We start from the raw sequence: 15,876 nt of genomic DNA, 5'->3' as shown, positions 1-15,876 counted from the left end.
TAAGAAGTGCTCAGTGAACACTAAATCCATGATTAAAGCAATTTGCGGAGAAAAGCGAGGATGATTTTATTCAGCATAGAAACAGATAGCTGTCTGCATCCACACCCCTTCTCCGCTTCCCCTTCTGTCGCTTTATTCACACCGCACAACAACGACCGTTTATTCAGTTGCTCTGCAGTAAGATTACTTTTAACCACGAACCAATATCAGAATAAGGACAGGAGACACACGCACACCCCAAAACGTTTGCGGGACGCAGGAAAGCCTGAGGCTTCCTCACAGTTAGCTCTGGGATAACCACCCCCGGGCCAAACCACGACCCGGGCCGGGGAGGCAGCAACAGCCCGAGCCGGCGGCGAGCCCTCCGCTCCCCCGGGGCCGGGCCGGGGCAGGCCGCGGCCCTCCCGCCCCGCTCCCCGCCGCCGTTACGCGGCCGTCCCCCGGCAGGTGCCGGCACACAATGGCGCTGCCCGGCCCGCTCCGCTCCGCTTCTCCACCGCAGCCGGAAGCCCCCGGGGCAGCTGGAGCGAGCGGCGGGGCGGGCAGGGCACGGGCTGCCCCCGAGCGGGGGCAGGGGGAACCGCGCCGGGCAGCAGCCTCACCAAGGCCCGCTCCTGGGGCTGCGCGGGGACCCGGCCGCCCACCGCTCCCGGCCCTCCGTCGCCTCCGTCCGCCATTTTGAGAGCGAAAGACGCGGCCGCCGCCGCCGCCGCCCGGCCGAAGCTTCCGCCGCCCCCGGGCCTGCTCCGCCGCCCGCCCCCCGCCGCGGCACGGCTGCGCCGCGCAGGCGCCGCCCGTTCCCTGCGCAAGCGCCGCGGCACCGGGCCCGGCCCGACCGAGCGCCGGGGCGAGGGGTGCGGGGGGAGCCCCGCGGGCGGCAGAGGGCGGGGGGGAGCCGGGGGGCGTCGTGAGGCGAGGCGAGGCAAGGCGGTGAGCCTCCTTCCTCCCGCGGGAGGCCGATCTGGGTCCGTCAGCACTGTGTAGATAACAGTTTTAGTAATTTTCATATTCCCTTAAAATACATCGGGGCAGATTCTTCATACTTCAGCAGACTAGGGGCATATGTCTCCCATTTGGGCTACAGAAAAGCAAAATTCTATGAACTCTTTCACACAAGCGTAGGAGACATCAGTAGCTTCATACACATACCTCGTTCCAAAATTAAAATTTCTCCTCCCCACCTTGCTACAGCGTATTATAACTGTTCGGTGTATTCCAGATTTGCTTCTCTGACAGAAGATGAGGGCATTTAGGGACTTGACCCATATGTGACAGAGCTGGCCTAAACACTGCTGGAAGTTTTCCGAATTGCTGCAAAACAATTCAGTTGCACCTTCCCCCGCTTGTACCTTTCTGGGGCTGCGGAAAAAAATAGGCAAATAGCCATGCTTTTGGACCTTGCAGGCATACATACTAACAACCTATTGGATGTCTAATATTTCTGCTGTGAAGAAAACTGCCTTATTTCATTACAGCCTTACTGCTTCAAGCCTCCAAGCAACTCACACATTCCTCAAATACCGGTACGGATGGAATAATATTTGCAGGTGACCATTTCAGGTATATTTGTTAGATTTTCCTCAGTGTATCAGGCCAGAGATACTCCCAAAGTTTTTCTTACACATTAAGAACATACGATTGTACCTTTCCATGGTAGCTTCATGCCCATTTTTCACTTAATGCCCTAAAATACAGTCAGCAGCAGATTAAAGGAGCATGAGGAGAACAATCATATGTTGGGGCACATTTTAGCAAAATTGTATCATGCTACCAGATGAGAAAGATTCAAGAAAACATGGCCTTGAATCTTTGGCAGAAAGTCTGTTAAGTACTTATGATTTCAAAGATATTCATATGTATATAAATCAAGGATGAAGCAGTCTTACCAATACTTCTTTGTACATTCCAATGACAAAGCAGGTGACACATCAGGTGGTCAGTCTTCTATATCAAGAAGAGTCAAACAATTAGGAAAACTTACATGGAAATGGCATAATACTAATTTAGTAGCAATTAGGTTATTGTACCTGTGGAAGGCCAATAGAGGTGCCTGATTTGAATTAGATGTGTTGAACAGAGCAGATTTGAAGTAAGCTGAAGAATTAACATGGTGTATAGAAATCTTAGGAGTAATTTTGAGAAGTCAATGCACATTTATTTATCTTACTGAAATGTATCACTTAGAATTACTGTGTATATATTGCGACCGCGTCAACTTTAGGCGCAGAATATAAAAAAGTGAATGTGAATTTTGTAGTTTTACTTGTTGCCAATGAGCCAATTAAAAATCAATACGGAGCTTCATCTGTTTTTATTTGAATGTGTTGCAAATTTGTACCCAACCCTATCTGATAGCACAGCTGACTGGTAACCAGCAGTGCTGTTTGTACAACAGCCAAGTTTAGACTGCAACTGCTATGAATTTTGAAGAGTCCTCCTCATGTTTTAGCATCAACAGCAGCAATTGTGTAATCCAGTTTCTGATGTAGTCCTGCAAGAGAAACAAGGCTGTGATGCCAAGATAGCAACAAACAAGCTGAAGCAGCAAGAGGACTGCCTGCAGTCCCCTCTGCTGTGAGGCAAGCATCTTGCGTGGCTGCATCTTTTAGCTGAACTATTGTTACAATTTTGTTTAACTATGAGACTTTTATAAGAAGTTATGCTAATGTAAACCACCTGCTTTAGATGAACAAGACTATAGACTTTTAAACCAAAAAAAAAAAAAAGAGTTAAAACCCCCCAAAAAAGACTTGGAATCTACACATGCTAGGTAGGAGACAGCAAACTAAGTGGCAATAAACCTCTGAAATAACAAGTTTGCACTAATACACAGGCAGAAATGGCACAAAACAGTAAAATCTCCTTGGATACTAAAATAATAGAGAGAATAAGAACAAAATGGGAATTCAGATAAGTTGTAATAAAGACAGAATGCTGAAGCTTGGCACTCCTGTTTGCTAGAGCTAAAATAAAATGTTAGAGCTTCAAGAAGAAACTGAGCAAAGTAGGAAGATTACCAGGAGTAGTGATTGCTAACTCTTGGGTTACAAGTTGTTGTTTGGGGGGTTGAGCAGACAAACGAGGTGGGAGCTACCTACCAACAAACAAAAACAACAACAATATATATATATATACACATTAGGTTCCACTAAAAAAAAAATAAAAATAAAAAATAAAATGAAAAAAAAGAACATCTGGAAAAGGGTGTAATATATTAATAAATCTTATTTTTTGGTCAATGCTAAAAATTAAATCTTTGTCCTAAAAGAAGTTATCTGAGGAGTGTCAGGATAATGAAAAATAATACTGAATTAGAAAGTTCTAAGTCTGAAAATTTTATAGTGCTACATTAAATATCAAAGAAAACTCATGTGGCAGAAGCTTTTTCAGCTAAACTCCTGGCTAAGACTGTTAGCAAAAAGTAAAGAGCAAACGCAGACAGCAGTTAGTGAAAGAGCAAAGAATAAATTAGCAATTACGAAACCGTGCAGTTACCCTGGCAAGGTTTATCATCATGTATATGGAAAAAAAAAAATAGGTCCTAAAGGCCCTAAAATGAATTTTTAAGTATGTCACGAGCAAAAGAAGTCAGTCAGCCTTCTGAGCAGTGACAGAAAGCCAAGAGGGGGTGTTGGTGTGAGGGGCTGGGAGGGCAGCCGGACGAGCCACCCATCTCCTCTCCTCGCGTTTTTATTGTCCCTGCGGGGACAGCTCCCCGCGCAGGACGCCGGCGGGCGGAATTTTCCTTAAAAACCCCAAATCCGGCAAAACCCGGGAGGAAGCGGGGAGCTCCCCCCCGCAGGGGGCCGGCACCGGCCCTGGCCCTCCCAGCCAACCATAGAGGCGCGGCGGGGGCGGCCCAACGGGCGGCGGAAGTGCTGAAGCCAGCGGCGCTGCCCGGTGGCGGGCAGCGGAGGCCGCCTGAGGCGGCGGCGGGATGCTGAGGGTGGCCGCCGTGCTGCTGGCAGCCGCCGCCGCCGCGCTGCTGCTCGACTGGTACGCGCCCGCGGGGGCTCCGCGCCCGGCTCCGGCGGGGCGGCGGCGTCCCCGAGCCCCTCAGCCGGCCCCCGGGGCGGAGGTCGCCAACCTGCTGTGGGCAGTGCAGGTGAGCGGGGAGCGGGGGTGTGTAACGGCCTGGCGGGGCGGGGGGCGCTGCGCTGAGCGCCGCGCTGAGGAGGCTCCGTGATGGCGGAGGGCGCTGCCCAAGCCCACCGAGCTGTGAGGGGTCGGCTCGGCTTGGCTCGGCTCGGTCTGACCAGAAGCTGCGGCACCTCCGCCCCGGTGAGCGCTCCCCGCTGCTGTCACACAGGTGTCCGGGCAGCCTGCTAGGCTGCCCGAGAGGTAAGGTGTACGTGGTAATTAAAGCTCTCCTAATTGCTGCCTTATCTCCTATATTGCATCAGTACCCTGTCCTGCATTATATAACGCTCTACTAGGAAATCCAGCCTCTGCTTGCCACTCTTCTCTTCCAAAGTTCAGGAAAGTTGCGACGGAGAAAATATTACACGTGGCTTTTTGTTTTTAGCGTCAGGATGTGCTGGACCAGTACATGAGTGATGCCTGGTTGGTTTTACGCACGTGTAGCCTTGTTTCCAGGTTGGATGTGAGATACTTGTTAATCTGGCATGGTCTTGGAAGTGAACTGTCACACCTCGGTGCTTCTGTGGGCTCCTGCCTGACGCTGCTCCCCACAGCATTCCTCGAGCACTTAGTGTATAACTAATCATAAGCCTTCACATGTTTGCAGGCAATTGACTGCTGAGATGTCACAGAAGTTGCAGTGCAGCTGCAACAAATAGGCTGCTCCTGCTATTTCCCTTCTGTTCTAAAACTCAAGAGCACTTTCCCTACACGTATTAGCTGCAGGCACCACTCAGCCTGTAAGCCGGTGTATTATTAGTCCTTTTGTTCTCTCCAATTGCTGTGTATTTTCTAATTTTTTTTCCAGTAATTTTTCCTTAAATGATGTAAGGCTTATCTTTACTGCAGAATGGATTTCAAAATGAGAGGCATGATTGAGTTAAGGTAGATAAAGCCTCTGTTTTGAGTTTTTAATCTTAAAGAGAGTCTACTACAGCAGTATATAACAGTTCCAGAGCTATGCTGACAAACAGCATGCCATCTTCTCTCTGGTTATGTTAATGTCCAGTGGCGTTCTCCCAAGGATAGGTCACAGCACAGCTAATTTGAGACTTGGCTTTACTTTCAAGTGGCTCTGTTCTCTTTCAGGCATGCCCTTTAACAGCTGCTTTATCATTGGCCTAACTTGGAAGTTAATCAAGCACTAAATCCAACATTGTGCCAAATTATGTTGTGGGAAACAGGCTTCGAGCTCCCTGGTGACTCAACAGGTCTAGCCTAGGCCATGGGATCAAGTTCTTCCCCAAGCAGTTTCTGCCTTGTTTTTCCTCTCGTCCACAGGAACATCTCCTCTGAAAGTGAACTAAATTACCATCTCTGTACTATAACCTTGTATTAAGGGCTCTTTCACCTTTCTTGTAGGAAAAATGCTTTTCTTACATAGTGCCCAGTAGGCATTCTAGCCAGTGTTGGGCAGCAGTAACCCACTGTTTGGGACAGGGTTTCATTTTTCTCTCTTTTGCAGGTGTCAGATATTCATATAAGTAGATTTCGGGATCCCAAACGAGCTACTGACTTTGAAAAATTCTGTTCTGAAACAATTGATGTAATTCAGCCAGCACTTGTTCTAGCAACAGGTAAGCATCTCAGAAGTGTCAATTTCCTCTTGAATGTGCTGTCAAATGAAGAGCAAATAAGCAAAATTCTCAGATCTCAAAATAGAGCCTTAAAGCTATAAGGTATCTTAAGCAGTGGAAGTAGAAGCATGGGTGAAAGTAGATTGCTAGCAGCAGAAGAGATTAACTAGTAAAAGCAATAGGATTCGTTTTTGATTAATATCTTGAATTTGATGGTGAATTTAGAATATTATGTATAACTAAGACATAATCATGCAATATAGCTATTGTCTTCTCCCTGTATTTGTCACTAAACCTTAGTTGTGATTAGTAGTCATCGGTCCTAGTAGTGATTCTATGTCATCCTTTGCATGTGAAGTTACAGAGGTGAGCAGTATCTCTGATTAGTCGCTAAGAGTCAGTTTATCTCTCAGGTATTCTGTATCAGAACAATTCCTGCTTGTGTGTATAGAAGAGTGCTGTGAACTAACATAAGATTTTTATTGCTGGTTTCTGCTTGAACACATACCAAGAGAGGTGAAATAAACCTTGCCATTTCATTTGATACCTTATTACTGTTACTGAAATGGATTAAGTTTTAGCAAGCAAATTGAAAGACGTTTGAGCTGTTGCTATACATGAAGTTTTAGAGTTTTTGTGCTAGGTTTAGACTTCTTACGTGTCTACAGTTACTTATCTGCTGCTTGCTTTTTAAGTTAAGAGCTCAGAAATAGTTAGCATTCATCTTCTAACTAACTCTGCAGGAAGGCATTATTATATGAACAAATTGAGAATGGTTTGAACTTTAGTTGGAGCTTAAGGGAATACAGAAGGTGTGAAGTTAAAGTCTCTATGACTAGAATTCTCAAGTAGAAGGAATGCATAACAATTTCTTTTATCATGGCGTCGGTAAAAGTGCTGTAGTGACACGTCTGATAGACACTTGAACAGCCTCCTGCGCTTTCATTAGAAGGCATTTACCCTTACAGTAACCAGATGACAGGAATGTCCAGATTGTACACAGGAGGCCTGTGGCCTTACACTAGGAAGCTTGGATTGCATTCTTGACTAGTTACAGCATTTGCAAGAACTGTATAGACCTCTAGTTACATCTCACCGTTGTACATTTACAGGTGACTTGACAGATGCTAAGACGAAAGATAAACTGGGATCTGAGCAGGTAGAAGTAGAATGGAAAACTTACCAGTCGATCCTGAAGAGATCAAGGGTCATGGAAAAAACCAAGTGGATAGACATCAAAGGCAATCATGGTAAGGAGGAGATGAAACGTCTTTTCCTTTCCTGTGATTATAGAGATAATTTAAGTAAGTTATAATACAGAGGTAAATTGTTAGAAGTTGCTCGCGTATTAGTGGTGGTTATGAGTCAGTAGAAAGACTTGCCATCCAAGTATCTGCTCTACTAAGGGCACATTTGTTTACATTTGTTTTACTTACTGAAGTTCTAGTAACAGGGAAGTAAGACTCTTCATTTATTGCTTCTGCATGGCAACTGGTAGAATGTAGCTTCAGATGTTAGTCATTAGTTTGTATGCCCTATCTTTCAATGCAAGGGCAACCTGTAACCTTATCCTACTGAAGAAATGGTTTTAATTTACTTCTCACAGACCTCCTCCAACAGTTTCAGTTTAAAAAGTAGCACGTGCTCAGCAGTTGAAACAAAATCAATATCTTCTTAGTAGAAGGAACTCAGGGAAGTTTATACGTGTCATAGTTGTAATTCTAAACATTCAAGCACAAGCTAATAACCTTGTAACAGCTGCTTTATACAGGAAGGGCAAAACTAGAAAGCCTAGTATTGGGGTGGTGGGCGAGGAGTACATCCTTTATCATATATAGCCCGTAATACTTTACTTAATCCCATTTCCCTAGAAGTCTTCTGTTACCAGCCATCGCAGAGACGTGGACCCCAGTTGTAGTACAACTGTTCTTTAACATACGCTAGTCTCTGATGCTATTGCAACTTTATTTTCCCTAGATGAGTTAGGTCTTTATATAACCCACTGAACTTGAAAAGCTTCTGAAAAGGTTTGTGGCCAAACTGTAGTCATGTGTCTAGCTTTTAGCCACTAAATGACAATTTACATTTCCACAACAATTTTGTCTTTGAAATGAAACTTCAAGAAGAAAACTATTCACACTTTTAGGTCAACAGCATGAAGTATGTAATGTTTTCACTGCACACCTGGATAGTCTGCTTACCAATTGTGTTGTGTTTTTTTTTTAAATATAGCTTGCCATTGTCTGCTGAGACACTTGTCTCAACATCAGGACATAAAAATACAAATTACTCAATTTGATCTGAAAGTGTCCTCATTTCCTTTTTCTCTCCCTTACAGATTCATTCAACATTCCACACCTGGATAGTGTTCAGAATTACTACAGGTATTTTATTTACCACACATGGCATTTTATTGAAGGTCAAAATTGTTAAACAATATTCTGTTTTCAGTTGACACAAATGCTTTCTCACTGACTTTTTTTACAGCCAAGACCATATTTGTTGTTCCCATTACAATTAGTAGAGTAGGATAAATTCAGAGAATAGAGAATTCTTTTCTCAGACTTCTTATCCCTGTATGTTTTGTAATTGCATGTGTTCTAAGTGTCCCTGTGTCTAGGAAATGTTCTGTGCATTATGTATACAATTTTATGACATTTATGTAAAACTAATATTTTTTAAGAGTCTTTTCATCCTCAGATGAAAAAAGGAAAAAGCAACAAAACACATTTTTTGGTTCTTTCTGCATGTTCAAGGGCTTTTCACTTCATATGGGTCTAAATTTTATGAGCCATTTCTTCACATCTGAGTGATTTGTGATTTTAGAAAACCCAAAGTAGAAATAGAGATGCAAGAATACAGACAAAGTATGATGGGTGGACAAACTTTCTGAGGAGTTTAAATTCTCTGAGGAATTTAAATACTTAATATCTCATTGGAGATTTAATTATAAATGATCAGGAAGCTTTCACCTTGTCATTTGTCTTTTGCTTGTCCATTGGGGAGGTAGCCTCAGCTGTGACTCATGTTTAGTCCCTTGGTTTTTCCTGCCCTTGACATCTCCACACAAAATCTTGTTTCCAAATTTTGGTGGTGCATTTAGCTTTGACTCTTTAGAACTAGGGGAGGACTTAAAAATCAAATTTCTCCTTGAATTCAGGCTTTTAACCTATTCATTCTACAATAACAACAGAGTTTCAGTTTCCGATGGTTCACCAATTTGCTTCATGGCCCAGCAGGAGCAGATTATTTTCCCATAAATTCACTGAGATGGTATCCTACAACAGCTTTACTTGCAGAACATGGAATTCAGATGTGGATTTACCATGAAGGGATGAATGTGTGGCACTGATGAGGCTTTTGCATGGGCTAGTTCAGTGCATGTCCCTGTATCTTTTGCTGCGGTTGTGGCAACATAGCAGTGTAGTATTTATCAGTACTCCGGTGTATTTAATTTAAGGCTGCTATCAGAAGTCCTAGTGAATCACATGGCAAGATGTAGCACTAGTAAATCTGCAGGATCATCCCTGAATTGTTGCTGTTGGAATTTGGCCTAGACACGTTTACTGTTTGGAAAGAGCTATGGATCACCTTCCTCTAGTCCATGCTAAAAAGTCCAGTGCTAGCAAAAGAGATTATCCTTAGAGTGAAAAGGAAATTTCACCCTAAGAATTTGAGTGCAAATGTCAGGTTAACAAGTCTTTGCTTATTTATTACCAATTTGTTGCAAAACAAATGTATTCGCATTATGGTTTTTACTTCACTATAGTCATCATAAGATAAAGAAACTCATTAGAGATTTATCATAGTTAGTATCTAGGACTGAAGAAAGGCTCTAAGAATCTTCAGAAGCTATTAAGTGTTACTAAAAGGTAGAACTATCTTAAGAACAATTTTATTTAAATGCATATTTAATCCTATGCATGAATAAAATACAAAGATTAAGAGAATTTTTAGGTAATGTGCCACACTCTAAGGACAGAGAAGGGAGATGGCAGAGTGAAATGGAGTCTTGTGGAAGCCTTTTCTTCTACGCTACCCCCATGATGTTAAACAGTTAAAAAGACAGTGTCTTTTTTTGTCTGAGCCACAGAAAATCCATGTTTGCTTGCCACTATGTGATACATGAACAAATTGTTCATTCTTTGCTGCACACCTCTAGAACACCGTAGCTTGCATGGGTAAAAATATAGGCCAGGGAAAACAGTTATTCAACTCCCTGCTGTTCATTATGGATTAAAATTAAAGAAGGCAGTAGTTGTATCAGAATACAATGTTTTTACACAAAACCACTGTTTCCTGTTTTACTTCCACAGCATGAGCAGAGCATAATTCAACTGTTGTACATAATTTAAGTGGGACTAAAAACTGAAATTTTAGGATTATGGTACTGAGCTTCCAGTTCTCTTAAAGTTCATGATGTTCTTAAAAGTAACGTTAATTTGAGAAAATAAACCTTTTGAAAGGGTCTTTACGGCATTAGAAATATAATGCATCTTCTTTGAAGTACAGGCGTTTCAGTGCCATTGATTTTTAAGAGGAGACTGTACTGAAGTAATGGAGGTCTAATGCAAGAAGTTGTGCATGTTTCGTACACGTCATCTTTGTCATTGCTGCAAGCTCTTCTAACAGCGATATTTTCCTAACAGCGATATTTTTGTTTTATTTTTTCAGGAAATACTCTGCTTGGCGTAAAGATGGCTCTTTCCATTATATCCACACCACCTCTTTTGGGAACTATTCATTCATCTGCGTGGATGCCACACTCAGCCCAGGCCCAAAGAGACCCTATAATTTCTTTGGGATTTTAAATATGGTATTTTAGAAATCTTAGCATTCTGTTTTTCTGGCTGTGGTACTTTTATAGTGTATGAATCTGTTTGTTTTTTTTCCTTGTCTTTTACAAAGAAAAATTGTCTGAAAGATTTGTGCTCATCTGAAAGTGTTTCTACTTTTCTAAGTTAATATGCACATGAAGCTTTTGTTTAGAAAAATTAATGTCTTTCTTAACATGTAGAGTATCAGTCTTTTCTGTCAAGAAATAATCCAGTATAAAAACGTCAAATTAGTTGTGTTTTTTTTTTTTAGGGCACTGCCAGTAGTTTCTTAACATTTAGACAAGTTTATTAATAAGTTCTTTATCTGCTGTGAAGCTTTTTTACAAAAAAAAATAATCCAATTTCACACCTTTTTTCTTTGCTAGATGTTTTCTGTTAATGTTTGCAGATGAGAGAGTTGCACTAATTTATAGCATTATCTTTCACATTATTTCACTGATAAAAGAAATGTCATTTACAAAAGTGAGATCCTGATGTTCCAAGACCATGAAGATTACTGTTTTTCTTAAAAGAATAACACTAATCCCAATCTTTAAATCAAATATCAGTTCAGGTAACATTTTGCTCCCTTTTCGATTTTTCTTTGTAGTTTGTTGGTACATTTGTTGTTCTGGGGATACTCTTCTGAAGCATTGCATAGTTATTGTGTTCTGGTAAACAGATGTCATATTCTACCTGTGGTAACTGCCTCAATGATAAGTAAAATGTTCTTCTAATCTTGTCTAAAGGAGACTCAACTTAATTAAATGTTTGTAAAGTACCTGATGATAATTAGATGAAAGATGATGTAGGAGTGCCAAGTACGGTAGTGTTCTCATTGTTTACTGTAATTCATAGGCATGTCTGTAGAGTGTAGAAACTTTGCAGACAAACTCTCACGGAGAGAAGAAATGCAGTTGAGTCCGGAGCTCCAGTTCTTGGCTGCAATAAATCAAGTGTTTGCTTGCTAATTAACCAGCAGCAGGAGTCCAGAGAGTATAATTTGCAGATTTTTGCACAAATCTGAAGGTAAAGAGAAAAGGTAGCCATGGGGCAGTAGGTACTTGGAACTGTGTTAAGGATTAAACCTCTGCGAGGAATTTGAAAAATAAACAGCATTTATATCATTGATTTGATTGTATAGCTTGGGTTTCTGATAGATATCTCGTGTAAAAACATTCTTAAAGCCCAAATTCGTAAAGGCAAGTGAAATATTAATTTCACTTCATAAACCTGTTGCAGTAACTCAGAATGCTATACCAAATCCATTTTTTTAACATAGCTTTTATTTCTGTTTACTTTATCCATGCATTACAGCATTGCTTTTGAGGTAGGAAGGAGAATAGTACGTTGATTTTTCTCTGGTTTATACTAAAAGACGATTTCCAAAATGGTGAAGAAGTAGATTTGTATTCATCTTTGGCTTTAGTTTTCCTGCCTCCTCTGTTAAGTCTTTGAGATCCTACTGGTATTGGGAGTCTCTCTGAACTGGTTGATGTGGTTGATATCAAAAAGACTGGAATTCAAACAAATGAAAAAGAAAAATTTTGGTTAACATTAACAGCAATGGCTGAGTAATATTTTCAAGATTCGGCATCATAGTTCCTGCAGTTAAATGACTGAACCGTATGATGCACGGTTCTGGGATCTGTCATGCCTATAAAAGGCTGTCAAGCAAGTCAGGAGATAATAGGGGTGTAATTGCAAGGCAAATATATTTGTAAAATCAACTCAAGTGTATCTTTGGTTATATAAACAAGCAGTAGAAAGGATAGAAATATAATTTACCTAAGTCGGTCTTTATATGCCACCTTTCTTCTGATCAGTCGCAAGACATTTGAGTATCTTTTCATTTTTTTTCCAACATAGATTTTTAGGATACAGTTAACAGTGCAGTTTGTTGAAGCAACTGTAGGTGTTCTCTATAGATAACAGATGAATTGCATTCTTCATTAGCTTCTTTCTGCATTTCTTCTGCTGTTCTTTCTAAATAACCTAAATGGTAAATAGTTAAACAGTTGTATTTTTGTTCTGTTTTTGATGTTGTTTTGTTTTTGTTTTTTTTCCAAACACCTGTGTTTTTCAGAGTCAAATGCAAGAGCTCTCTATGATGGCAACAGAAAGCCTCTACAGCAATCATACTATCTGGTTTGGCCATTATCCCACGTCAACAATCATCTCCCCAGCCCCAGGAATACGAACGTTAATGAGGTAAGATTTTTTTTTTTTCCTGCAAATTTTCGGTGTAAAGTATGTTTCTTGCTTCTCTTTGCATACTTGTTGGTCACTTTATAGGTTTTCTGCAGTGGCATTTCCTCCCCACCCAAATAATCACAATTCTTACGTTCTTTTATTAGTTCTGCCACAGCTTATTTATGTGGACATCTCCATACAATGGGTGGGCTGATGCCAGCCTTGCACAGTCAACACCATGGTGGCACTCTGGAACTGGAATTGGGAGACTGGATGGATAATAGGAGGTAAGCAAATCCTGTGTGAACAAATTATTTTGTGGAACCTACCTGGTCCTACTTTAATTCCCTTTTATGCTGTTTGGAGAATCTGAAGAAAGTATTAGATCTGTCTGATTATTACTATTAATGTTTTTGAAAAATATCTCTATGTAACTTTGGGAATTTTCTTGATAGCAACAGTGTGCTAATAAGTTATGCAAACTAATGTCTTGATTCATTCTTGATATTTATAAACTAAAAAGATAGCATCTAAATATACCATCTAATACGTGTTTAGTATTCAAAGTAGGCAAACGTGATAAAATTCAGCATCAACACTTCCAAGTACTGTGCTCTGGACTAGCTGTTGGAATTCTAGAAATAAAAACAATCTACCTCTGCTGTTACCTTAGCAGCATATGAAAAAGCATATGATGCTACATGGAATGCATGGTAGTATATCAGCTTTTGTTCTGCAGTAATGCTACAAAAGATACTCATGTGTACAGGAGAAAGCACACGAGTCATTGTCCATGACTAGTGTACTTGCCCTTACGCTGCAGAAATGGACATTATATTTGAATTCTTTAACATAACATTCATCTGATTCATATGCAAAATTCAATAGACCTTGGCATTTCCAATTCTGAGTAGTGCTTCAGTGATTTAAAAGCAGGTAAACCTCATCAGAGGTAAACATCTTTGCAGTTACTGTGGCAGAGTCAGCTCAAGTTTGTTCAGCTATGTAGTAACTCTCGTGTGAACCTTGCCCTTCTCAAATCTTTAAGTCACTGTTTTAATTGTAGTAAATTCCTTTGAATCATTATGTTAAATTGGCTGATGATTACATACTGTTACGAATTATATAATCTAATGTTGTGATTTACTATAAAATTATAAAATAAATCTTAAATTGCTGTTAAATCAAAGTTGTGTAGAAATCTATTTGTGACAACATATGATCAAGTACAAAAGAGAATAAATGGAAAATAAATCAAACAAGTTCTGTTTAGGAACTTGGGAAGCATGAGAATCTGCTGCGCATGCAGTACTTATATCAATAAAATTATCTTCCTTCCCTCTTAGGTACCGGATCCTTGCATTTGATCATGACCTCCTTAGTTTCACAGATCTTACCTTTGAAGAATGGCCTGCAGTTCTCATCACCAATCCCAAATCCCGCCTTTACAGTAGTTCTTCTCATGAACCACTAGTAAAAATTCTTTACTCCACTCATATCAGGTACCCTGTAATCTGATTTTTACAATATTTGACAGTATTTCACTATATTTTATTAGTTGGTGTCTTTTTGTGGTCATGGTATATATGTGTATTTATATAATAACATACGCCTTAAAAAATATCGATTTTTCTCAGAAACTGCTTTTCTCTGCAAAATTGTTCCTGAGAACTCACTTTGTATCATAACTGTGATAAAAGCAGATTATTTAGCACTAATTGTTATTTGTTTTGTTTATGCGGTTATTTCCACTGAAACCTTGTTTGTGTGGCCAAAGCCGGTAGAGTTTGATTAATACTTAATCTGTTTCATCAATTTCACATGTTCACGTTGCCTTCCTTTATTTCAGGATTTTGTCTATTTTTCTGTTCACTTTAGATTTCTTATCCTTTTCTTCTGTTTTCAGTTTTACAACCCTGGTATATTCCAAATATTTATATTAGATATTTAATATCATATATTAAAATCTATGTCTCTGCCAGTTTTCCTGTTTGTTTTAAAGGTCTCCATCTTTTCATTTCTACCTTTTCTTTTTATATCTTTTTGTGTTCCAAATCTTTATGCGCTTTTCAATACCTAATATTTGCTATTAGACCAATAGGTATAAAATATACAGCCATATTGAATACGTAGAATTACAATCAAAAGAACTGTCATACTTCTCCATGTATGTAGCCATGTCCTACTAAGGCTGCCTACTTTCCAGTTCACTGTTTAGAATCCTATCTGAATTTTCTCATGATTATATTCAATATAGGAACTGGTAGAATAGCTCACAATAACAGTAAGAGACTCCTTCATTTGACTGACGTGCTCCCCAATACCTTTTGTATTAGCAGAAGTGAAAGACAGGTGAGCAATATATTGAGATTGTTAGTATCACTGTTTCTCTGGTTATAAGCGCTGTCAAGTGATACCATGTTTGTTGGTATCTCAAATCTGTAATACCAGTCTTGCGTTCCACTCCATTTCTCATAAATTCCATTGCAAAGACTGGAAGGTCTTTGTAATGTACTCTGACTAGCAAAGAATCAAAAACAACAAAGAAAATAGGTACTCCGTACTCAACAACAAAAGATTTCAGAGAGAAACTGGCAATTTTCAATGAAAATATCTCCAGCTATTTGAGTGCGCATCTGTATGTGTATAGGGCAATGCATCTGGCTAATATTAGCAAATGTTTCAACAGCAAGAGTTCTAAGATTATTTTTGCCGAGACCCAAGGATCTCCATTTTTGTCTGTTCAACAGCGTAGTTTTCTATCCTGTTGTTTTTGCACAATACCTTATAGAACTTCTTTTCTTAGTTGTAAGAAAGAGTTAGCATATTGCCTTTTGCCTACAGATATTATACCATTTTCACTTCTATCTCCTTTGGATTCTTAAGTATAAGGTACCATTATCTTTAGGGGCTTCTCTTTGGGAAAGTATGACAAATCTGCAAGTCCTGTAACAAATCTGTTTATTTTGCTGTTTGTTCAATCCTTAGAATTCTGGCCTTCTCTCCTTCTGTCATTACCTCTGTCAAAGTCTATATAGATGGAGTTCACTTGGGGAATGCTCATCAGGCATCTGGCCCTCTCTACGTGCTGAAGTGGAACCCGCAAAATTACAGTGAAGGGTCCCATCAAATAGATGTGATTGTCCAGG

The 15,876-nt window shown here is 40.3% G+C and overlaps 2 protein-coding genes and 1 long non-coding RNA gene across 8 annotated transcripts in view; 1 reads left to right on the top strand and 2 right to left on the bottom strand.

The window, feature by feature from the left end:
- Positions 1-3,655, bottom strand: part of UBR1 (ubiquitin protein ligase E3 component n-recognin 1) — a 69,446-nt gene extending 65,791 nt beyond the window's left edge. Inside the window, exons 1-4 of one of the 4 annotated variants that reach the window (XM_080595924.1) lie at positions 3,496-3,655; positions 3,018-3,094; positions 2,028-2,491; positions 1,887-1,944 (exon numbers count right to left, since the gene is read on the bottom strand). In XM_080595924.1, the coding sequence (XP_080452050.1) occupies positions 1,887-1,904 (18 nt within the window). In that variant the 5' untranslated portion in view covers positions 1,905-1,944; positions 2,028-2,491; positions 3,018-3,094; positions 3,496-3,655. Of the gene's footprint in view, positions 1-602; positions 1,485-1,886; positions 1,945-2,027; positions 2,492-3,017; positions 3,095-3,495 lie in introns of those variants that run through there. The other 3 variants (XM_080595923.1, XM_080595921.1, XM_080595922.1) reach the window with 3 other exon arrangements.
- A 146-nt stretch (positions 3,656-3,801) lies between these two features.
- Positions 3,802-15,876, top strand: part of TMEM62 (transmembrane protein 62) — a 30,749-nt gene continuing 18,674 nt past the window's right edge. For 2 of the 3 annotated variants that reach the window (XR_013952332.1, XM_080596020.1), the window contains exons 1-9: positions 3,802-4,105; positions 5,606-5,717; positions 6,830-6,967; positions 8,056-8,101; positions 10,392-10,533; positions 12,621-12,745; positions 12,892-13,014; positions 14,074-14,229; positions 15,716-15,875. Coding sequence is in view for 2 of the 3 variants with exons in the window: in XM_080596020.1 (XP_080452146.1) it covers positions 3,938-4,105; positions 5,606-5,717; positions 6,830-6,967; positions 8,056-8,101; positions 10,392-10,533; positions 12,621-12,745; positions 12,892-13,014; positions 14,074-14,229; positions 15,716-15,875 (1,170 nt within the window). In the remaining variant the exon portion in view is untranslated. The remainder of the gene's footprint in view (positions 4,106-5,605; positions 5,718-6,829; positions 6,968-8,055; positions 8,102-10,391; positions 10,534-12,620; positions 12,746-12,891; positions 13,015-14,073; positions 14,230-15,715; position 15,876) is intronic. The other variant, XM_080596021.1, reaches the window with a different exon arrangement.
- Positions 6,901-12,612, bottom strand: LOC308196676. The gene is made up of 3 exons (XR_013952337.1): positions 12,323-12,612; positions 11,317-12,050; positions 6,901-6,998 (listed from the first exon to the last, which is right to left on the bottom strand). It is a non-coding gene; the product is annotated as an uncharacterized lncRNA (long non-coding RNA).

The sequence above is a fragment of the Anser brachyrhynchus genome (assembly GCF_964034855.1).
Source record: "Anser brachyrhynchus genome assembly, chromosome: 5".
Lineage (NCBI taxonomy): Eukaryota > Metazoa > Chordata > Aves > Anseriformes > Anatidae > Anser > Anser brachyrhynchus.
This window is presented reverse-complemented; position numbering and strand designations above follow the sequence as displayed.